The sequence below is a fragment of the Charadrius vociferus genome, unplaced genomic scaffold (genome assembly GCF_000708025.1).
Source record: "Charadrius vociferus isolate BGI_N301 unplaced genomic scaffold, ASM70802v2 scaffold22, whole genome shotgun sequence".
NCBI lineage: Eukaryota > Metazoa > Chordata > Aves > Charadriiformes > Charadriidae > Charadrius > Charadrius vociferus.
Genome location: NW_009647427.1, coordinates 11,033 through 35,264, shown reverse-complemented (window position 1 = coordinate 35,264; position 24,232 = coordinate 11,033). Strand labels below are relative to the sequence as shown.

General features: G+C 34.6%; 1 protein-coding gene across 1 annotated transcript in view; it reads left to right on the top strand.

Annotated features, from left to right (window-relative positions):
- GK (glycerol kinase) overlaps nucleotides 1–23,946 on the top strand; it is a 39,922-nt gene extending 15,976 nt beyond the window's left edge. Inside the window, exons 2-19 of the mRNA XM_009880547.1 lie at nucleotides 1,660–1,733; nucleotides 2,400–2,506; nucleotides 3,086–3,163; nucleotides 4,179–4,258; nucleotides 5,308–5,445; nucleotides 5,928–6,037; nucleotides 6,552–6,618; nucleotides 7,730–7,747; nucleotides 8,763–8,798; nucleotides 9,398–9,465; nucleotides 11,015–11,057; nucleotides 11,582–11,662; nucleotides 13,558–13,636; nucleotides 15,538–15,634; nucleotides 17,305–17,389; nucleotides 20,777–20,897; nucleotides 22,628–22,771; nucleotides 23,579–23,946. Of these exons, the coding sequence (XP_009878849.1) occupies nucleotides 1,660–1,733; nucleotides 2,400–2,506; nucleotides 3,086–3,163; nucleotides 4,179–4,258; nucleotides 5,308–5,445; nucleotides 5,928–6,037; nucleotides 6,552–6,618; nucleotides 7,730–7,747; nucleotides 8,763–8,798; nucleotides 9,398–9,465; nucleotides 11,015–11,057; nucleotides 11,582–11,662; nucleotides 13,558–13,636; nucleotides 15,538–15,634; nucleotides 17,305–17,389; nucleotides 20,777–20,897; nucleotides 22,628–22,771; nucleotides 23,579–23,712 (1,560 nt within the window). The 3' untranslated portion in view covers nucleotides 23,713–23,946. The remainder of the gene's footprint in view (nucleotides 1–1,659; nucleotides 1,734–2,399; nucleotides 2,507–3,085; nucleotides 3,164–4,178; nucleotides 4,259–5,307; nucleotides 5,446–5,927; nucleotides 6,038–6,551; nucleotides 6,619–7,729; nucleotides 7,748–8,762; nucleotides 8,799–9,397; nucleotides 9,466–11,014; nucleotides 11,058–11,581; nucleotides 11,663–13,557; nucleotides 13,637–15,537; nucleotides 15,635–17,304; nucleotides 17,390–20,776; nucleotides 20,898–22,627; nucleotides 22,772–23,578) is intronic.
- Nucleotides 23,947–24,232: the final 286 nt, after the last annotated feature.

Below are 24,232 nucleotides of genomic sequence, written 5' to 3'. Positions count from 1 at the left end.
CTCTGTGTCAAGCCTGAGCTGCTAGATGAAACACAGATAAGCAAATATGGTAAAAAGAATACAGTGGTGCTTTTTCTATGCAAGCTTTCCAACTGATAACAGAAAACAACAAATGTACCTTTTTAAGATTTCTAAAAAAGGGAGGGGAAAAATTAGATTTAGTATTTTCCGGAGAGGTTGTGCTGTTTCCACCCTTGGAGGTTTTCAAAACCTGCTTAGAAAAAGTCCTTGAGCAACCTGGTCTAACCTCATAGCTGACCCTGCTTGGAGCAGGAGGTTATACTAGAAATCTCTCAAGGTCCCTTTCAGCCTGAATTATTCTATGATTGTAATATATAACAAGAATGTTTCTAAACTTCAAACTTTCACTCTAAAGATAAGGTTTCAAAGAAACTGGAGAACCAGAACTTCATCTGCTCTTTGTCAGAATTGTTCTAATAGTCTCAGAGTAAACCGTATTATCTAAATTAAATCAAGAGTTTATGGATTAAAAGCTTTAAGAGAAATTCCTAAAATTTGTGGAATGAGAAGAGAGCGTTACCAAGGAAGTCTAGAAAAGATTCAGTTGTATCCTAAAGAGTATTACTGAATTTTGTACCCTTAGCACGAGAACGGTTTCTAAATCTGACCCTTCCCTGCTTGCCATAAAAAAATAGGATGGTGTCCTTCTGGAATGTTCTGCAGTTCACCTGAGTCTGTTGTTAGATTTTACCTTGTAGGTCTGTGAACATTCTTCAAGCAAGAGATTCTGCATGGTGCTAGTGAGAAAGGTCCATTTTCACAGGAACCTGTTCATTGCCCAGTCAGTTACACTGGCTTACTCACTGTAAAATTAAGCTGGATGTTTTACTAGATGTCATTTTAGCTTGGCCACAGCAGATTACTGTTGGAAACAGGCCACTGATGGTTAATGAAGATCATTGTGTATTCTAGCTGACCCTCTACTGCAAGGCAGAGCCTCTAACTTATAATTCCTTAAGAAAAGCCATTAGTATAGTCCTCAGGATTTTCTACTCTGCTGGTTTTTATTGTATTATATCCGAATCTAAGTCATTTTTCTGCATGTTCTCTTTTGTAATGTATTGTGTTGCTGCAGTGATGTTCTTTTCTTGTCAGATTGTTCATGAGCTCTGTATTTGTAGTTTGTTTTGAAACAAATGGGTTCTGCCTAGAAGCTTTTTCTTTCTTCACAGTTTGGTCCCTTCTCTGATTTCTAAACTACATGTGATTGTCTGTTTCTTAAAGTCACTCTTCCAAAAAGTGAGCTAATCCAAGAATACGCATAGCTCTGACATTAGAATATCAGAGCAGGAACTAGAGAAATGTTGTTATGGCTAGCAGTGGACATTTCACTGAGAGGTATGTTCTAAAATGCATCATTGGTTTAAGTTCTACAACCTCCACAAGAAAAAAAATATGCTTCTTTCCTAATCCATCAAGATAAAAAAAGCAGTTATTATTGACAGCAAAATATTCTTTGCTCACCTTAATTACAAAAATTCATATATCTGAACCCAGGTGATATGGATGTTCGGATTGATTGTAGAAAACAATTTTCACTTATCAAGGCATGGTATTTGTTCAAAAGAATAAATGTTAATTTATTGTTGTTTAAGCTTTTGTATTCATAGAAAATTACATTATGTAATTTATTTGCAGGTTTTTAATGCAAAAACAGCAGAGCTCTTGAGTCACCATCAAGTTGAGATACAGCAGAAATTCCCTAAAGAAGGGTATGAATTTTCTGTGGTTTTTTTGTTTGTGAACATTTTGGTAGAGCTTATGCATTTTTATCTATGAATGATCAAAACTGAAGTTGATCAATAATTATTAAGAACATAGAATCTGATATAAAAACTGTGTGGTAGGAGAAATGGCATAAAACAAACCCACATTGGGTGTCTGGTATATGCTCCGAGTTACGTAAACTAAAAATACTTAGTGTTTTACTCTGACCACTCATTAGGATCTTTAAAGTTTAAAGTTTAAATGAGACTTAAAGTCTTATTTAAAGTGGTAAAGATGGTAATTTTCACAATTTAATCATGGTCTTCGGCTTAGTCCATAGAAATTACTTAGTTTTTTCTCTGAGGTATTTTTTTGCCATTTGTTTGTTCTTAACTGAGTACCATTTGCAGCCAAAGCCCTCTGTATAGATAAAACTAAATAAAACAAAACAAAACAAAAGTCTTTGTTTTCTGCAGATAGTTTTGTTCTGAAAAATAAAGCTTACTGTTTTAAAAGTGTTTGAAATTCATTATACTTTTTCTAGATATATAAAACATACTTCATAGTTATGGTTGTGTTAAAATGCTCAGCTAGCTTTTCAAACTAGAATTTCTTTTTTTCCCCTAAATGTAATTTTTTGTCCATTAACTGGTATTTACTGTTTGTTAAAGATGGGTGGAACAAGATCCGAAGGAAATATTAAAGTCTGTCCATGAATGTGTGGAAAGGACCTGTGAGAAACTACAACAACTGAACATAGACATCACTAACATAAAAGGTACATAGTATATAACATAGTACTTAAGTGTATCTGGGGGCTTTAACATACTCATGGTTGAGCAAGTCCGATTCTCTAGTTTTTAAGTCAATAAATAGAAAGGTGGGAACGTGTGCTGGCCTCAAAGGAAATGTTAAATTGGAAATGAGAGCTTTTGTTTGGGAGGAATAATGAGAAAATACATCCTTCATGTATATTGGCAATGCAAAATCTACAAAGTAGACTTAACCTAATCTTGCAAAATCCCAGAGACAATTGATGAATGAAGAAATCTGAAATCTAAATTAGGATTTACTGGGAAAAACTAGTTTCCCAGTCAGTGTTGTTGTTGTCTCAATTTGTGGCAGAAAAAAGATTTAGAGCGTGTAGGTTAAACAGCTAAAGTTGAATGATGAGTTTTTTGAAGTACTATTTCTAGATTATAACATGAAAAAGTTGGAAGCTTTTTATTTCCCATTTACTTTCCTCTTCTCCTTACCTGTTCCTCCGTCCTCTCCACCTCTCCCTTCCCTCCCTCACCCCCCAAAAGGGGAAAACAAACCTTCTGAAAAGGATACTTCTTTCTATTTTGTCCTGAAGCCATTGGAGTCAGCAATCAGAGAGAAACAACAGTGGTTTGGGACAAGACAACTGGAGAACCTCTTTATAATGCTATTGGTAACTACTGATTTTCTGAATATAATAATATCATAAAATGAACGTGTTGTAGAAAAATGCTTTCCTAGTTTCCTGTGCAGATCTCATTGTGGCCTAGCCTACTAACTTATTTGATTTTTTTGATATCTATGTCATAAGCTGTGTATTTGTATACACCAGTGCAATTAAATAAAAAATTTACTCTGTTAAAATTATTACTTAATAGTTAATAAATTGTTTTAGGGGCTTTTAACAAAAATCAATATTCTTGTGGAGTTTTGTACATCCCTGGCATGTAATGAAGCTCTGACTTATGCGCAATCACTTCCTTTTAAGTGAAGAAGCTTACTAAATTTTCAGGATGCTTTTGATTTCACTTTAAAGGAAAAACGTGTTAAGGAGGTTTAATGAATACTTACTGATTTGTAATTTTATTTTTAACTTACCTTGGCTTTTCAGATTATGTCAGCTGAGAAATGGCAATTGTCTAGATTTGTTCTTTTAGGCCCTGTCAAGTGCCAGATTTAGTTTAGCATAATATCACTGAAAGAAACAGGACTCTTCTATATTCAAATATCTGTTGTTGTTGTTAATAACATGTTATCTTAAGCCCAGCTGTACCTTGATAACTCTGACATTGCACTTCAGTTCAAAGTTTTCATAGGAATAGTAAATAATCAACCTGCTGTTTGTTTTAACCTCTTAGTTTCATGACAGTCATCTGCTGTAAACAAAGTAGTGTTAGTTGTTTGCTTGTGCTCTGATAGAGAAAAGTATGTATCCTATTATGTGGGAAATCCTGTTTGATTTCTCAAATCATTTGTTCCTGTAAATCAAATGAGTTTATCAAACCATTTTTAATTTTTACAACAGTGCATTTAAAGTACAATGGTAATGCAATATTCTTTCAACTACATGAAAAGCTAAAAATAATTACTGACAATTTACTGGCAAGAGCTCTAGTTTTGTACAGCCTGTACATGTCACTTTTTGTGCATTAAATCAGTTGATCAGTTAATTTTATTCCTGTTTTTAGTGTGGCTTGACCTGAGAACCCAGTCAACAGTTGAACGGCTTCTTAAAAAAATTCCAGGAAACAACAAAGCCTATTTTAAGGTAAGAAATATTCCAGAACATTTAAGTAGTAGCTGAACTCTTATTGCTACAGTAAATAATGTTTTGGAGTTGTGTGCTTAAAATTTCCCCGCAAAAGTCAGTCAGTTGTAGCTTCTAGTCCTTCATTAGCTTGTCAAATAGTAAAAAAATATGCATAGTACTATACACCGATCTGAGACTGGAAAATGTTTATTTTCCTCAAAATAAGTAGTTAACACTTCTTACATATCTCACTAGAGAAATGTTGTCTCATTACATAGTATCATAACACTCACTAGAGTGGTCGTTAGTGAGACTTAATCACGTGCTACCTATCCAATGATAAGTAAACATCACACACAAAAATTAAGAGCAAGTAGAAAAAAACTGTTTGGAAAATAATTTATTGATGTAAAATATATGAACCTCTCTCATCTTATGCCTTAATATTAAAACTAATTGCAACAAATCTGAGGTCTGGGAAGATAGTTTATAAAGAGAAAATGATATATTTTTTTTTAATATGGGTGTATATATATAACAATTTGGAAAATAAATGATTGCAAAAAGATTTCATAATTCTTTGATTTATATTTTCCTCGATTGATTGTATAAATATTATATATTTTATATATTATATGTTTTCTTCTAGGCAGGAAATGGATGTCAAAGAACATATAAATTTATTTGACTTTTAAGTTCTCGTAGAATACAAATTCCATCTTTCGTGTGTCATGGTGCTCATTTTTGTTGTCATTACTTGCTGTTTAGTCATATGGAGATATCCTAGATAAGATGACTTCTGCAAACAACTATTTCCACTTAAATGGTCTTTGAACTGCATTTAGATCGGCTTTGATCTTTGTCCGTTAATGCACTGGTCATTTGTTTTTGATGTTTTCAGACTTGTGTATTGCATGCTTAGTACTTACTTAAATAACAAGTTTGTGTAATTTCTGAGTTTTGTGTCTTTGTTTTTTCACTTACTATCACATTTTTATATATAACTATAATATTAATGGAAAAAATACTTCCATGGTGTTTAAGTGTTTGGGTTTTTTATTTTACAGTTTAGGACTGGTCTTCCACTTAGCACTTATTTTAGTGCGGTAAAACTTCGATGGCTTTTGGATAATGTGGAAGAGATTAAGCGAGCAGTTGATGATGGAAGAGCTATGTTTGGGACTATTGATTCATGGCTTATATGGGTATGTATTTGTGAATTTATTATCACTCTTTTTTAAATGAATTTCCATATCATGAGAGTTCCTGTGCAAAGTACTGTGATACATGATGCCTACTGATCACACAGTGATGTCAATAAAAGCCACTAATGAAATTCCCTTAAAGTTCCTTACAAGATCTTATTTTAGATGCTTATGTGTAGTTTACCATTTATAGGTTGCTGCAAAATTTTGTTCATGCCTTTGGAAAAATCTTGGCCTTTAGAAAGGTGTATTAGCCACCTTTGCAATATAAGAATCCAGGAGGTACTGCTGTACCCTTATTACCTCTCTCATGCCTTTGTTCCACTATATCAGGTATACTTCTTTAGTTGTTTAAGAAATATCAGAGTTCTCAGTCCCAAGCTGAAAGCTTTGTGAATTTAGAACTTTTTTCTTTTTTTAATTTGTTGAAGTAAACCTTTATCTTTTCTTGGTGAATACTGTTAATATTTTTTTTTGTTCAGAGTTTGACAGGTGGAAAGAATGGAGGTGTTCATTGTACAGATGTAACCAATGCCAGCAGAACAATGTTGTTCAATATTCATTCCTTGGAATGGGATCCTGAGCTCTGCCAGTAAGCTCAGTTTTTGAGTAATACTGTTATTTAAATAGATTCTATAAGTGATGTGTGAAGAAACTAATTTAATAGTAAGAATCTCTTACCTAGACTAAGGTCAGCAATTACTGTTGTATTTACTGCGAACATTAGTAATTAAGATTCATTGTTCTCCAGATGTCCAAATTACAACTGTCTGGATTAATTAAAAGTAGCAGATATTTTTTTTTTCTGTAGGTGGAAGACTGGTTCATAGGAACAATGACATTTAATAGTTTCTTTATTCCTTAATCAAATTTGTAAAGCAGTTACAATCATAGTGTCTCTATTTGAATTTTAAATTTATAAACAACAATATCATAAAGATATTATTGGAAGAGAAATGACTTCCCACATGAAAGAGTTGGATATGTCTTAAAAATATTCAGATATGTACTGTTTTACTCCATAATTCAGTGTCACATATATAAATGGAAAATGCTTTCTGGTTTAGCACTGACCATATATATAAATCATTTTGCATTGTGTTCAGGTTCTTTGATATTCCTATGGAAATACTCCCAAAAGTACGAAGCTCCTCTGAGATTTATGGCCTGATGGTATGTTTTCTTGTGGGTGTGCGTGAAGTTAATCTTGTAAAAATATAACTATATCAAGATAGATTTGACAGAAGTTCCATAGATTAAGACTAAGGGCTTTTTCTAGACCAGTATTGTTTGATTTATGATTAGTATGTCATTATCTACTGTTGTATAAAATTATATGAATTTGAATATTTGTTGTCTTCTCTTTGAAGTGTCAAATAGACAAAACAAGATGGGACACTTTTTTTAATTAGGATAAAAAATTCATTTTTTATTACGTTACTTGTTGATTTAGAAACTACCCATCAGAATGCAATATATAATCAGTAGATTAAAAGAATGAGATTGCTGTTATTAGAGCAACGTTTTTTTACTTCTTGTACTATTGAAAAGAAGAAGTTGCTATGGAAGTCTTCGCGATCGAAGAAGACTGGACAAGACATGTAATGTCTTATTTCCACATAACTATAGGCAAGATCAGTCAGTTTCTGTGAACTGGAAAATCAGGAGTGGTACCTTAGATTGCCTTCTTTTTGAAAAACAAACTTCTCTTGCCCTGTATGTTTACATAACACTCAGTAAAGAAAATATTTTGGAATATTGTGACTTTTTAATCACACTGCTTCCAGTGTAGCTGTGAATATTACTTACAAGTAAATCGTTAATTGTTATCATGGAGCTGAGGTTTCAAGTTTACTTTGATGCAGCACCAACTTTTCTGATACAGTGGCATCTAATTTATTAGCTTCAGAATCAGATAAACTGGATGTTGTGATTTTGTGTTCTTTTCCTGGTAGTTTGCCCTATTGTTTGCTAAATACATACAGGCATTTTGTAATGAAGACAAGTTATGAGATTTTTACTTAAAATATCACTCTAAGTTGCCTGAAATGTAAGTATTTTTGCTAATCTGTTGAAGGAGATGCCAGTAGAAGTCATTGCTGACTTTTATTAATGTGAAGGTCGGGTGAGAGTGGGTTGTATTAAGCTGAATGACTGAGGTAAATGGAAAAAAGATACTACCTGGCAACTGAAACAGAATAGCTGGTCACTTTAAATGTGAACTTTTGTTTCTCTTCCCCTTTCCTTCCATTTTTTTTCTTTTTCTTCCTTTTGCTGACTGTAGAAAATCTGTCCTAGCCTGGTGAGTAGAGGCTTCCATTAGGCTGACCACCTATATCTTACCCATTCTGTTCAGATGCTGTGCATTTCCATCAGTTTAAGGATTAGTAAAACCACACTTTCTAGACAAAAAAATTTGGTCGGTATTTCCAAATTTGAGATATTACAATTAGAGTTCATTCAGTTTCTAAAATGTAATCTTGATGTATATGTTTGCCTTAATTTGCAGGCTGTTGAATATTCCTTTTTATAGTGAAGTAAAAAAATACAGCTGCTGGCTAATAAATGTTGACCGTCTCATTTTATAAATGAGAAAAGCAGGCCATTCTTTCTACAAATATTCATTCTATTATAGCGAAACATCAGATTCATGGAGGGTTTTTTAGTGCATTTATAAACTCAACTACCTTAAATCCAGTTAATTAAAATGAGAATTAAATAAAAAAAGAGTCATATTGGAAATGCACTTGCATGACTTCACTGAAAATGCATTTTCACAATTGCACAAAGAAACAATTTAAAGAAAGAAGTAAAAATTGTCGGGATATAAATTTCTTATGATACCTATTGCAAGAAGGCAATTGAAAAACTACATGTTAGTGTTTTGAAGAAATTCTATATTGGACTTAAAATGCTGTATCTTAAAATGAGGCATCTGTCTTTGCTGAGTGTGTCATCACAATCACATTTTTTTCGAGTCACTGCCATTTTGCACTCTTGCATTTTATACTTGACACTGACTGCACAGATTACACTGAACCTAGTTTTCTGTACACTATGATTTCAACAAAATTTAAATTAAGAGCTTTTAAGGTGACATAAAGTATATCTGTGAATTTCGCACTCTCTATTTTTTAGTGTTTTAGGTATGAGCTGCATTAAGCTGAAGTCTAATGTACACCTGAACTGAACCATGTTGCTACTTGACCCTTCTTTGTTTTCCTTTGAGCATGAAAATTTTAGCTTCTTTTTCATTGCTTTAAATTGTAGTCATTGAAAGCTAATTTGGAGCTTTTCTTTCTCTTTTTGCAAATCAGAAATCTGGAGCTTTGACAGGTGTACCAATTTCCGGGGTAAGTCAGTCCTGCTTCAACTCATATTCTTGCATGAGAACCTGATACTGCATGAACATATCTTCACTGGAAAAAGCTTTAAGATGTGTTAGTCCTGCTACAAATTAAGTTGATTTTTTTTTTACTTCATGTTAAATATGAAGTAAACTTTTGAAGTTGAATTATTAATTGACTGGATTCTTCATTATTAAGTTAAGATCTGGATGTGGAAATACAGCTTTAATGCATATGTGTAGTGCTGTTGGAAATTTAGGGTCTCTAAGTAAATGAGTATCATTAGAAAATGGAAGCAAGCTCTGGTTTATATATAAAAGGAGTTCAATATATACATAATCCAGAAATGTTGGGCAGATTCTCAGCTTTTTCCAATACAACATGCATAAAGACAGTAAATTTTAGTTTTGATTTCTTAAAATTGTTCACCATAAGTAGAATGACACATTTAATTTGCCGTTCTTACAAAGGGAAGAGTAGTAAAAAGCACATTTTGTCTATAGATTTTTCTCACTTTCAGTTATCTGTGTGCTCCTAATAGATTAGAGTTATAGTTAAATATATCTGTTCATGTTCCTTTTTCATGCATGTGATTCTCTTTTCAGTGCTTGGGTGACCAGTCTGCTGCTCTTGTTGGGCAAATGTGTTTTCAAGATGGGCAGGCAAAGAATACGTAAGTTATTATGAAAACAGTATGTCACTGTTCTGTTTTGAATTTAGTATTATGGTCTCTTTCAAGCTAACTGCCAAATGCTTTTGTAATTACCGCATAACTACAGCTCTACCTTTTGACTGTGTTGACCAAGTAAACAGTGTCCTGACTTTTATATAAAATAGTGGAGATATTAAAGTTAAATGGTTTGTGAGGTATATTTTGGAACAAAGTTAATGTGAGGAAATATCTCTGTGTGACTGGAGGTTTTTCATTTTAAAATTCGCCAAAACGCAGATTAAAACAGTTGTAGTATCATTTAAATTGTGACCTAAAGTTAAACAAATGCAAGCCATGTAAGTTAGATTGCATAGACCTGAATGGCAAAAAAACCCACAGGGTTGCTAGATGGGAAAGGTTTATTTCAGTTGCAGTGCTTAGTTTTGCTTCTGTGTCTAGCTCAGTGTGGAGAATTTTACATTTATTTTTCTCCTGCTCAGCCTCTTAGTATCCCTTGTGTAAATAGCTGATCAGTTAAATCAGGCAACTGGTGTAATCAAACATTCATTTGAGGAAAAGTGCTCTGCTTAAATGACTTACTGTTCCATTTACAACCGTGTGCTTAACTGAGCATGTAGGTCTATACACAGTATTGGACTTTCACAGATTTAATTACACATTAATCTATGCTTGTTGCTAATTAACCTTCACTTTATCTTTTATATTTATACACAAATTTAATGGTTAATGGCCTTGTATTTTAGTAAAATAAACATGGTTCTAAGTAATAGTGTCACAAAGTATTTTTATAAGAAATACTTTATAACACAAGAGACTTTTTGAAAAAAATCCAGATAAACCAAAAGTTAAAAGTGAGATTATTTTTTTAACCTGTTTCTGTTATTGGTTTACCCTTTTTCTCTCCAAATATAACTGAAGACTTTCTCAATACTATTTTAAGTTACTAATTTTCAGGGTATTAAAAAAGTAGAAAACTCATAATTTCTTAGAATGAATTAGAGTGAATTATAAGTATTTCGTAGTCCTTTTATTAAACTTGTCCTTATGTGTGTGTGTATGCACACGTACATGTGGTCTTCAAATGAGAAACATGCCATTTAGAAATTTTTTAACTGAATATGTTTAAAGAAAACCCTCTTTATGACAGGAACAAAGTTTCTTAAATTTTTCCCTTTAAAAGCTTGAGTTTAACATTGTGAAATATTTATTTTATAAAGGAGCTTTCATAATCAGCTTAAATTGAAGTAGGTAAACACTGCTGCCGAAAGAGGAATTCACACTTAGTTTTCAGCCACATCTGCTCCTTGATCAAGTATTACACAAGAAATAGCCAGAGAGAGAGGTGTAGGACTAGATTTTTCAGCTGCAAGCTGCATTTGATCAACTTTTTGAGGATGGTTTTATCATCAGTTAATGGTAACGTAACCTTCAAGGGGCAAAATGTGGTGTCTTGACACCCTGTCCCCAGGGGAGTCATGGATTCATGAATTGCAGTAACAGGTTATCCTTTAAACATCCTGGTTTTCACTTTCCTTTGCTTTCATGCTAGGTATGGAACAGGATGTTTCCTGCTGTGCAATACAGGTCAGAAGGTCAGTTGCATTTTTTAATTGTTTGTTTTTTGGTTTTTTTTTATCAATCTTTATTTAGGTTCTTGAGTACAGCTATGCGTTAGCCTTTCTTAAACTTATTAGCAACAGTTATATTGTTAGTGATAAGGAAAAGTGCATAGTGATATCCAAAAGAATAGAAGGTAATAATTTATTCAAGGTGTTCAGTAAGACTTCATTTCCTAGCTCCTTAAATTTCCCAAAAGAACTTTTCATATAAAGTTTCTTGCTCTTTACTTGTATATGTTTCTTAACCTCACCCGGAAGTGCTGAGTGTTGTGTTACTTAACCATATGCTTTTCTCCTTTTCTTGGCTATTTTAATCTGAGTGTTCTATCTTAGGTGTTTATTTAGAGTGACTGATAATTTACTTTGTTTAAGCTTTCCATAGTTCATTTTTTTTCCAGTGGTGGTTTTGCCTCTTGTTTAGTATCACTTGAATATTTTTATTTAAATATTTTCTGCCTCTTCATGCTTTACCTTTTCTTTCCCTTTTCCCCATTTAGTCTGTCTTTTCTGAGCATGGCCTTCTAACCACAATAGCTTACAAACTGGGCAGAGACAAACCTGTTTGTTATGCACTAGAGGTAAGTCCAATAATTTCTTGTTTCTTGTAGTGGTACGTGTTCTTGTTTACTTCTGTTTTCTAGTATCCTTGTGTTATCTTCAGTTGCATGGAAATCATAATAGCTTTGTGTTATAGCTTGTGTGCCTCAAGGCTTATATGTGGTTTTTGTTATGCCTATCTCCAATCTATATCATGTAATGTAATAAAAATATAAATGATGCAATGTAGAAATATTTTCAGGGCATGATGGCTAAAACATTTTTTCTATTACACAGTCTTTCAATTCCTTAGTAAATGTTATAAATAAATAAAAAATTAAAAATTTTTATACTAAAATCTGGTTTAAAAACGAGGGGGAAACTAGTGTTTCAGTTATAATAAAAGGCATGACTGAATGTCTTTATTTTTTGGTTCATTCTAATGGATTTTACTTCTAACTTTTAAAAATCTGAATAAAATTTCTGGGACAAGAATTCTCTAACAATTGAACTTTTTTTTACCTGCTAAGACTTAGGTGCCTACTTCCAGAATTTAGTTCCTCAGTTCTCCACACAACTCTGAGGGTGTCCAAATTCTGTAGAAAATTGGATTTTTTCTACAACTTCAGGGTTTATTTATTCTGAAACACAGATCAACTGAGCACCTATTTGGCACTAACGCTTCGTCAGGATCAATAGAATGATTATTCTTCCATCTCTGTTGCTTAGTGGGCTTGATTTAATAGTTATTCTCAAAACATGCATACTGAATTCTCTGCTGCCATTGAGCTTTCGTAGAAAGGCTATGTTTTTCATGTGAAACAAAGACAACACACAGGATTTTCTTTGCTGGGATGATAGTTTGTGGCTTACAGTACTTTACTAGGATGGGGGAGGCTGCGTTCATTTCCTTTTCCTTCCCTAAGGAAAATTGATCTTGCATTTGCCATATTCTGGTAGACTTTGGGGTTTTCATTTTGTGCAGTTGTGTGAGAGGTTTTAACACGTGTTCTTAAAGCAAGAACTGGAACTGTTTTGAGAGTGATTTGTATTTCTGTATGCTGAAACACATGCATGTGTACTTTGCTTCTTCCTCATCTCCAAGTCTTTAATGATATTCTCTGAAGAAACATCTTCAACAAAAGCTGTTCAGTGTTCTTTCTCCTGTATCCATGCCGGAATCCTCTACAATCTGCTGGTTGAGACGCTTTCCAGAGAGGCAGGAAATATGGATTCAACCTTTTCTTTTAATCTAACCCATATTTTGTAACTGTAATAGCTAGCTGGTTAGAAAACACCCCCGCTCCTTCTAGCAATGGCTTTGAATGAGAAAGTAGTGCTGCTCCCATTGTACTTCAAGCTAAGTCTGGTAGACTTGAGGCTGTCTTGTAGAGAAGTCCATTTGGACTTTGGAGTGAGATGGGAGCCATGCTATTCATCTATGATATGATGGAGCCATTCAGGGATGTTTCCTGAGGCAACAGAGGAATTTTGCTGGCAAATGCAAGTGCCTAAATTTTCTGTCTGTCTGGGCGTTTGTGTTTAGACTCTAGACATAATCAGTTTTGGGTTTTTTTAACTCAAAGTATAAAAATCTTAATTTGTCAGAAAAAGAAGGGTGGCTATTGGACCTCCTGACTAAATTAGAGACACAAGAAGACTGCTTAAGAAATGTCATGGTAACTCCCCTCCATGGAAAAATATATGCACTTTTTTCTAAGTAGAGCCTGCATAACAGGCAGCCATTTTTACATGGGAGTCTCCAAATGCCAAGAAACTTGTGGTTTGGTTGTGAGCATTCTTGGGAGTGCTTTAAACTGTGGCTGTAAGCCTGCAATTGGAGGCTGCACCTACCCCTCCTCTCCAGTGTTGTAAAAAGGAACAGGAAGCTACCAGTTGTTGTCTCCTAATGTTGTAGTGATTTTGTTTCTTTCAGGGATCTGTTGCAATAGCTGGTGCTGTTGTTCGTTGGCTGAGGGACAATCTAGGTATCGTTAAGACTTCACAGGAAATTGGTGAGTATTCACAATTTGCAGCTGTTCAGTTTTTTAAGTTTTCTTTTACAATGTCTTGATGTCTCTAATATTGAATGAAAGCTCAAAATATTCAAGTAAAGAAAAGGTGGAAGATGCATGTGTTTTTCTGTGTTTGAACAATTTGGTTTGCATCCATGAAATCACTGTTTATTGATATATGTATTTCATACAGCATATCAATATAGTCATTGAAACCCTTTGTCAGTTTTATTCTATTGCAATCCGTACTTTTTAGTAGTTTCCCTAGCAAGCAGGTATTCAGGAAGATGCTATACTTATAGTGTATTTCCTGGTTTCATACAATATTGAATTTTCCAGAGCCAAGAGTATTTAAGTCTCTATTACAGAAGCCAGAGCATATTTGAACCTAAACCTACTTATATTCATATATACGTGTATATATACATATATTCATTCCTTTTATAAATATGAGAACCTGAGGCCTTACATATGCAATGGTTTATGTACAAGACTTCATATCCATTGAGTTAAGGACCTCAGTTTACAAAGCCGCCTCTTAAAGGAATTGTGGAGGATGGTAATCTGTTTTAGGTAGGAGTACATTAATCCCTTAGCGTTTGGGTAGCTGTTGTCTTCTGCTTGAGCTGAACTGAAACAAGCTGCTGTGTGACATGGAAATTAGGAATATATCAAACTTTGAAAAAGGAGAAAATGTCAGAAGCATGCAAGTGTAACAGCTTGAAAGTGACTGATTTAATGAGACTTAGGATTAAAAAGCAGTTCATTACATATTTTTAATCATATGTTATCTTATTCAAAGGTGGAAAAATTTAGAAATAAAATTTTATGTAAAACTTCAAAGATTAGGCAAAAACTTAAAATGTCAGTCTGTTTTTCTGTGAAAAAGCTTTGCACAGCATACAGAAGAATATAAGCTACTGTCACATGAATTAGCCAGCTGTTGAAACACTACAGTACCTCTTGGCTTCACAAGTTTGACTAGACCTTTGGCAGGTTTGAGTTTCAAGAACTTTAATCTTGTCAGTGTTGTTAATGTCATATTGGACTTTGTCATCTCTTCCTGTTTCCCTGAACATGTCGTTCCTTCTCCCTTCACTCCGTTTTTACGTGGAGCCTGTATGAAAGTACCCTTTAAAAAGGACTTTTTGAATAAGTTTTCCTGTTTATTTTCTCTATTGCTATGCTTCTCTGATCAATGCAAACAGAAGAAATGTACAAAAGCAGAAAAAAATACTTGCTTGTTATAGGTGGAAGCTGCACATTAGCATTACTTTCTTTGCAGTTCTAGATGTTTTAATATAATTTTAAAAGTTACAGATATTTTAATATTTGGAAGTTCATATATCCAAAGTTATTACTCAGATATTAAGAAACTTCAGATTTCCTTGTAGCTGGCCTTGTGATTTTATACGTAAGCTGAGAATTTAGACCTCTAAATCCATTTGAAATTAATGGGAATTTAGTTCTGAACTCCCTTTGGTCTTGATCCAGTTTCACTTGCTTGCCTTGACTTAAATGCAAGTAAGTTGTGACCTTTTGGACTTCTTTGAAGGTTGCGTTCTTTACCCACATGATACCCTTTGAAAACCTCACAGAATCTAGGTCAGAATATTGAGTACACAATTTTGGGTTTCAGTTTTGATTTTTCATTTTACGTTTCCCACAACTCCCTATGCCCCATCTTCCATTCATATTGTTGCAAAGCGACAACTAGTTAATGAGGAGCAGAGTGCTAGTTAGTTGTATTTTCTAATTGTATGTGGCTTGATTATTTTTGTAGGTACCTAACATATTCTGTATATTTTCCCTATTTAAATAATAACACCTTTGAATGTCATATTTAAGTGTTGGTACAGTTGTGGAAAGATAAGTGAAGACTGTTTGTGTGTGTGCATTAGAAAAACTGGCCGCCGAAGCGGGGACATCTTACGGCTGCTACTTTGTGCCAGCGTTTTCAGGACTGTATGCACCATACTGGGAACCCAGTGCAAGGGGGTAAGGATATGACTAAGTACTGCATTTGCAGGGAGATTTAATGATTTTGCAAATATTATCACTAGTCCTTCCAGGTATGTGAAATTGTTCTTTTTGTTCCTTTGATGTGTCTGGATACATCATTCTCTGTGTTTCTCTTTTGTATTTAATCTGTTCAAAGCAGATTAAGATCCCTAACTGCTACTGGGAGAAAAAGAAAGATTACCTAGCTTAGCTACTCACCCTCCTCTCCTCCCTGCTCCAAAAAGAGTTGGGCAGGGGGCAGGGAAAACATTTGGGCTGGGTTGTGTGTTTCTGAGGACAAGTACCAGATAGTTCTACCATTCTTGCCACTAATGGGGCCAGCTTTTTTTCTTCGTGCATTTCTGGTTCTGAAAGGATTTTCACTTCACTAGGGAGAAAGAGGAGGTCTGCATATCCGTGAGCTGTCGGGCAACAAAAGTAGAAAGTGAAGAATTTAGTGCTGATTAGTTTTCTTGAGCTCAGTTTCCCATGGCTGCTGCATGCACTGTCTCAAATGATACAGGCTACTTGATTCCTCCCAGGTTCTCCCTTTCCTTACCCTTATGTCCAGCTTTTTTTCCAGTCTATTGAACACTCTTTTCTCCTCTCCTTCCAGTCCCTTTCCTGATTGTTAAGACTTAACTAGTTGGTATTAGTTAGAGCTACTAGTTCAAACAGTAACCTTCTGTTTCTCTTCTTTGCTATTGTGAGCTTGCCTACTGTTGCTGGAATCACAACATGCCATGGGAGTCACAGAACCATAACAAATTTAAATATAAAATAACTTTCCTAAAGTGAGAAAAGAAATCTTAAAGAATATCTAGTTCCCAAGGTTTCAAGTAGTTGCATCTTTAGAATTTAGATGCTTTTTGTAGGTAAGGAAGAAAAAAATCTTCGAGTTAGATGTTTTTACAGTTTTTCAGATCATAGCGCTTAACTTTTTAACTGTTAAAAGCTGATCTTTGGAACAGTAACAACTCAAAATGTCCTTTAATGTCTTTGAACTTGCATGTATCCAGCACCAAATATAGCATCATTTCTGTGTATTACACTACTATTCCTCAGATGTTGAAATAGAATAAAAGGATGAGTATTTGCTCTGCAGTTCAGAGTACTTCGACAGAATTCAGCTTACTGGTTGTTAGGTGTACCATAAGTTCCATACCCAAAAATCTCTTTGAAGGTACAAAAGCAACTAATGAACAGCATACATCTGAAAACAATTTTAAGCATTTAGAGCACAGCAGTGACCCAGCTGGGTTTTACCTTAACAACTGAAAGCACTAGAGAATTTATTAAGTTTTTAGTGGTAGGTGATATTATTTTTTAAAGAAAAATGAGCCTTGAACATACGTTTCCTCTTCTTAAAGAAAGACTAGAATTTGTGTGTGTGTTTGCATGTGTATGGGTGAATATGCATCCATTTGCATGCAGATTGGCAATAAAATTTTAATTTATGGCAATTATTGATTGGACACTGAAAGCATGTTTGTCAGGAAAACAGGGATAAGAAAATTTAGAATAAAGAGAAACACGCTTTTTAATATTAAGAAGCAGTCCTCATACAATGGAACTGAATGAACTTTGAATTAGAAGGCCTAGGTCTGAAGTAACAGTATATGTCTGGTAAAGACGTATGTCCTAACTGGGTTTTTTCTCTTCAACAGTATTATCTGTGGCCTTACTCAGTTTACAAATAAAAACCACATCGCCTTTGCTGCGTTAGAAGCGGTCTGCTTTCAAACACGAGAGGTAAAGACAAATTGGCTCCTAAATTCATTGTAAATTAGTATGATAACAGGGACTGCAGCTCTTCAGGAAGAGAGAGGATCGAAAAGATTTAATGAAGGTTAATCATATGCTTTATATTGTACTTGGATGATATTCTTCTCTTTATGTGGCGCCAATGTTGAAAAATTTTTCCTGTGTGCTTAGTTACAATGATGTGGTTGGATGGTACATTATTTTGGGATGGCAATGCTGCTTTTTATCAGCATGTAAAATAAGGTGAATGTATTTTGTGAATATTTTTAAGAGCCAGAACACAGAAACATGAAAATTACAAGGCCAGTGCCATAACTAAAAAGCTGCATTGGTGTAGGAGACTACATTTTATATTGTCTGTTGTGATGGAGGTGGCTTATGTTGCTTCCAGTACACAAGTACAAAAATGAGTTAAAGCAAGACAACTGCAACCATACCAAGTGAAATCTGGATTCACTTCCTGCCCATTACATCTTGTATTGCCTTAATTGGCATTCTGCAACAGCAAACCTAAATTCTCACAGAAGAAATGAATCCTCCAACCAAATCAAAGGTGTTGATAGCAGTATGTTCTGAGCATTAGAATCCTTATATCACCATCTACTATTAATTTACACTCTCTGTGTTCCATACAAATACAGGATAAAATGAAATCCCTAGACCCCAAAGGGTAACAGTCAAACTGAGTTTTAAAATAACACTCAGCTAAAACTGTGTGAGAGGAGGAAAGCAGCTTGCTGTTTCTGTGGTGATGTAGAATAGAGTGCGAAGTACTCATGTGGAAAAAGACAGCCAGAAATTTCACTCGGGCGCCTGCTTTTGAAACTGTGCTAACAGCCTCTGAGTCCTCAGAAAGTCGTGAAGGAGCTTGGAAGTAGCATATATCTCTAATTGTAGTGCTAGAAGTCAGGGTAAAGTTACAGGGAACTGAACTGATAGTCTAGTTCATTGTCTGCTCCTCTCTTTCCTTGTCCCTCCTCCCATCCATTCCCTCTCATGTGACAGCCCAATGAACTTTCCAGCAGAAAATTATCCCTCTTTTTGCTGGGCTATTTTTCTGCTGGATTAATGACCTCAGCTGCCTCACAGAGGGGTGTAGCAAATGTCAGAACAAGAGACACGGCATGTGGCTGGGAATAGGAGGGAAAGGAATAAAGCTCTCAGACTGAGTGAGGGTGAAGTTAACCATTTGAACAGATCTAATACTTCCTCATACCTTAGTCAATGTGCTTTTATCACAATGACAGGAGTGCGTGATTAGGTCTATGGACATGCTTAAATTAACAGATTAAGTCCTAGTGACACACATAAAATATATGTATATTTTTCAAAGATACATTCTTAGTTCTGTCTTGTCAGAAACAAAATTCTTTTGTTTTCATTCCAGTTAAAATGGAAGTCTTTTGTATCCTTCAGGAAAACCCTCAAATTTTACGTTCATTGGAGTTTTTTCTTGTTTTGTTGTGCCATCCAATCCTTCTAAGTCACTGTTCCTGGTTACCCAAAAAGCTCCTTCCTTGTCCAGACAAATGACACTTGTTATGTTTTTTCTTCCAGAAGGCATTATGGAAAAAATAAGTATTTTTTTCAGTTCTAACAGCTGTACGATACTGTCGTTAGACAAAACTTACGTACTTGAATACCTTGCTCTTCATCCAACCTCAGTACAATAGAGATAGCAGCAGCATGATCATAATTTGGCTTGTTCCTTCATCCCTTCCTGATCTCTAGCATTCTTTTCATTTTTTTAATCTCTACTGAGTGCATAGTATGATCCAACATGCTCTTGCACAGTAGTAAACAAAGTCAGAGTCCCCAAGAGTATGTGTATGTAAACTTGAGATTATAAGGCACTACTGAAGTTCTGGAAAGTAAAAAAGGCAGGTGAAATCAGCATAGACAAATGTAAAATTATGCACGTGAAGGAAACAAATGGTGGGGAGCAGTACTAGCTTAGTGCTGCCAGCAAACTTTGCTGCTGTGCTATAAATCCTCTTTTCCAAGTTATTTCTAATGTATTGAACAGTCCAGGCCCATGGACAGATGCTGCCACTGTGAAAACTGGCTTTTTACTTACCTTCTAGTTTTTAACCACTATTTATCCTGTGGCAGTTATTTTAGTTCCTTTAAAGATTTTCTGGTAAGGGACCTTGCTGACTTACTTTCTGGGAATGGGTAGAATCTACTGGACAGCTCATCCCTATGTAGTTTTTACTACCTTACAAACCTACATTTTTTTTTGTTCTTTTTTTAAAAAACATGTCAACTTTTCCCAGTAATGATTGTATAACTGGGTACTTTGTGAACTACAGAACAGAGCAGAATGTGTTGTACTTTTGGTCTTTTTTTGTAGTCTATGTTGCTTTGTCATTTAAAGCTGAGAAAAAGCACACCTCTTTTTTATTCAAATAAATTGAAAAATTAAAAAGAAAAAATAATTCCGTACTAGCTAATTCTTAACTTTGTCAACAAAAATTATGCACTAACCTTAAAAAATGTAAATGAGACATTTAATTGACTGCTTCTACAAAACGCTAGAAAACCCACTATTCCGCATTTAATAGGTGCTTGTAGTATAATGCCGTGGTGTTACCAGTAGATTAGGTTTGAGGCAGATCTTATATTTTTAGGAAACCCTCTAAAAAGCATATTGATTGATATCAGTGAATTAAATTTCCCACTCTTAGTTAATTATCCTTTGCAAATACTTTAACACTTTTCATTTATTTTCAGCTATCCGCTGTCCCCAAAAGGAGGAAACATAATTTTACAAAAAATTACACTAACAGTTTATTTTTGCAGTCTATCTTGTGTAATCTAAAAATCTCAGTTTTCAACAACTAAGTGAAAATATTTTAAGAGGCTGCTTTTTCAAAGCAGTTCAACGTTCAGCAGTTCCTATTGAAGTGTTGTCCTGGTTTGAGATTGCTTTCCAGATTGCCAGTTCAAATGTTTTAGTTTTTCAGTTCTTTAACGTGTCAGCTTAGAGAAGGTATCTAGGCAAACTGTAATCCGCTAAAGGACTCTATTTAGTATTACTTCTTCCTTTGTTAACTTTGATAAATGTTGTATTGTCATCAGCTTTTCTTCAAAATTCTTCTCAGACCATATAAGCAACACATAGGCTAGATATAAAGCATCAGAGGAGAAACATTTCTTACCCTAGTATTTCTGTAATAAATAGAATGCATTTGCTGTGTATTAAAAAAACTTTACTGTCACTATATCTGTGTTGCCCTCTTGATATATGGGGTGGGAGCTGGAATTTTCTACTTAATGGTCTTCAACAAATGCTGAATTATCAGTATTTTACACTTAGATGGTATCATGGATTTCTCTGCAATTAAATCATAACGTATATTACTCTTACTTAAGATTTTAGATGCCATAAACAAGGACTGTGGGATACCACTAAATCAGTTACAAGTAGATGGAGGAATGACCAATAACAAAGTCCTCATGCAACTCCAATCAGACATTCTTTGTATTCCAGTAGGTAAGATGGAATTACAACTCCTATTTTCTTTTTAAAGCTGAAAACAACATTGGTTTGTAATGGCTAATGAGGATAAATTGGATTGCTTGCTTTGTTGTTTTTGCTGGTCTTTTGCTACTACTTGAGAATGTTGGGGTTTTGTTCAGAAAAAGTTTTTTAATCTTGCATCCAATTTTGAGATTCACTTTCAGAGAGAATCACTGACTTATGGCTTGTGTTGAAATATTACAGCACTATGATGGATCAAATTTTAAAGTTGTCCTATCAATTTCTAAACATCTAACAATTTTAAAATCTCTCCTGTGACATGTTGGCCCTGAGAATCTTCCTGAGAGATAAATCAGAATTTTGCACCTCCACTGCTCGTGTTTTGCTCTTGCATTTCAGCAAATAGCAAATACCCTTTTTTTCTGTTCCCTTTATCTGCACAAACCTTTGACTTCATTTACAATGTAAAAGAAGACCCACGGAACAAATTGTCCATTCTGTTTCCTCCCACAGCAGCAATGAAGAAGGGAACAGAAGTTACAACAAAAGTGGGAATCTTGCAACCAGTTTTCTTGGCATGCATAATATGAAAAACAAACCCAAATGAGGTTGTTCCTCTCTGAGGCAAATCAAAGTTTACAATATCATTATTCTGATCCAACAGCAATGCAGCAATTTTAGAAATGATCATGTGACGCTTCTTTCACAGAAGCCCTCTAGAATAATAAAAAGGTGTTTTAGCTTTTGAAGGATGTGTTTAAATATACTAAAGATCTTTAAAGACCTCACTTGAAAACTGGAGCATTTCAGTGTCAGTGAAAAGGGTGCATCCTTCTGAAGACATTTTAACACCTGTAGCAGATCCAAGTTGCTGAGCATTGTAAGCTATACATTAGCATTCCTAAGAATGCAGTATGTCACTGAGTAACAAATAATCTTGCCTAATGTGCAGCTTCTAGAAAATCATTTAGAAAAACATCATGTTGTCTCTTAGGCATAAGTGTGAGACACTTCAGTGGAAAGTTTTTAACTCTAGAGATATTATAGTTTGCCTTTAATAACACATAATACACAAGGTTCATACTGTTAGTGCAGATGCGTAATTAGCCGATGAAAGGACATGGTAAATAAAATAAAATTTTAAAAGATCCCCTGCCTGAAGCAGAGAAGTAGGCAGTTCTAGAATTAATGGAACAGATTTACCATTGACATCTTGGGGGTGGGATGGTCTTCTATAGGGTCTGTGGAAGGCAAACAAGCTAGTAAGTACAGTGTGTGGCTTCTTTTAAGATATCTTTTCTAAATATAAACGCTTTTAATAACACAATATCTAGAGCATGGGAACAAGACTCATAACTTAGCCAGTGATCACTGCTTTGACAAAGGAGAGAGAAGAAAAAAAAATTGTCAAAATAAAAAAAAAGGGGACTACTCTAAGGAAACCGATGGTTGCGGTCAGCAGCCCCGCACAAGGTATGAAAATGGGCAATTGCATGATTTCTTCTTGAAGGAAGTAGTGATCTGAGATATTTCAAAGACTTGGACAACTCAGAGGTGAAGTTAGTCTTATAACCATGTGAATGGTAATAAAATGAGGTTTGCCGTTGGTAAACCTAACGGAAGCAGATAGCAGTTGTAGAAAATATATATCATTCTATATATATACGTAAATCTTTAGTTCTAATGTCATCAAGATTACTTTCATTAAAAACCATCATGGCCTTCTCTGTGATTTACTTCAGTAAAGCCATCAATGCCTGAAACAACAGCTCTAGGAGCTGCTATGGCAGCAGGAGCTGCAGAAGGAGTTGGAATTTGGAGTCTGAATCCTGGAGACTTGACAGCAGTGACATGTGAACGATTTGAACCACAGATCAACCCAGAGGGTAAAACCCTTTCATATTATCTAAGAAGTTGCAAACTTAATATTTTATGTCCAACAGATCAGGTTTTTTTCTTTCTTGCAGTCTTAACATACTGATATAAAACCAGCTATATATAAATATCCCCACAAATGTTGAAGATCGGTTTTGTAGTGTTTGGTTTAGAGAAAAGTGCATTTCACCTGCTGTTTCGTCCATTTATTGACTAATAAGATTGGAAAATGGTTAAAACACAGGTGTATGGGTTGGGTTTTTTTCCTTCTTCTTTTTGAAAGAAGCTTGGCACTGGGCATTGCAGTTAGTAGCTTTTGATTTATAGCAAGTAAAATCAAAGAAATCTTGAAAAGTTTTTACTGAGAAAGATGTCTCCTAAAGCTGCTGTGCATTTGTGGGTTTTCACAAATGTAGAAAGGACAGTGACTGGTTTTGGGAGACTTCTTTTGGCTTTAAAAAGCCTACATTAATAATTGTTTTCTAGCTAACTATTTTTTCATCAGTTCTTATGTGCTTCTAGAGATGGAAAGCATGTAATTGACATAATTAATCCATGTGCAAGACAAATGCATTTTTGTCATTTCAATTATTCTTAATTTTTGGTACAAAATTCTGTCTTACCATTTTTATTAAAATTAACTGCTATAATCCCTACTTTAAGACAATATTTTCAACACTGAAGGGCTTCTATGTGAATAATAATTGCTTCATTTTGTCCAGTTTGTAAATCTTGTTGGTGAACATGCAGAAAATTGTTTTTAAGCTTTATTTCTCCTTAGTGATTAGCTTTTCTGTTTGCTGATTTCTCAATTTCAGAAAGTGAATTTCGCTATGCTAGATGGAAGAAAGCTGTAATGAAATCTATGGGCTGGGAGACATCTGAAGCTCCTTCAAATGGTAAACCAGAAATTAATGGAAGTCAAGTATTATTAATTAGCCAGTTAGCCTAGGTAGTTAGCTAAGCTTGAGTTTGGTGACCTTTTCTGTTCATACCAACTCTGGACTATTCCAATGATTTAAAATGACTACTTAAAACCACTGTGGAAACAAAGCAGGAAAACAGATAGATAGGTCTTCCCCTTGAAAAGAGGGCACCAGCAATATCTCGTAGGGCTCTAAAAACCGAGGACATGAAATCAAAACTAACTGCAGGTTTTGCAGAATAGGATTGGTTTACAAAAGAAAAAAGTATTACCTAGAAGAAGAGATACAGCGCAATTCTAAGACAGTGCAGGGATTTCGTAAACTTCCTTATACTATAACCTCATGTTGCAAAGGAGAAAAGTTTCATCCTGTGATTTTTCTTGCCGTATCTTGCCTTGATTATTTGCTGTATAGGAAGGAGAGATTGATAGCCACATCAAAATCTGTTTGACCCACAAGGGCTAAGAGCAAGAGGTTATCATAGAGGAGTGAAGAATTGCATGGACCTATTGTTCACATGCAGAGAATATACAAACACTTTTGAGG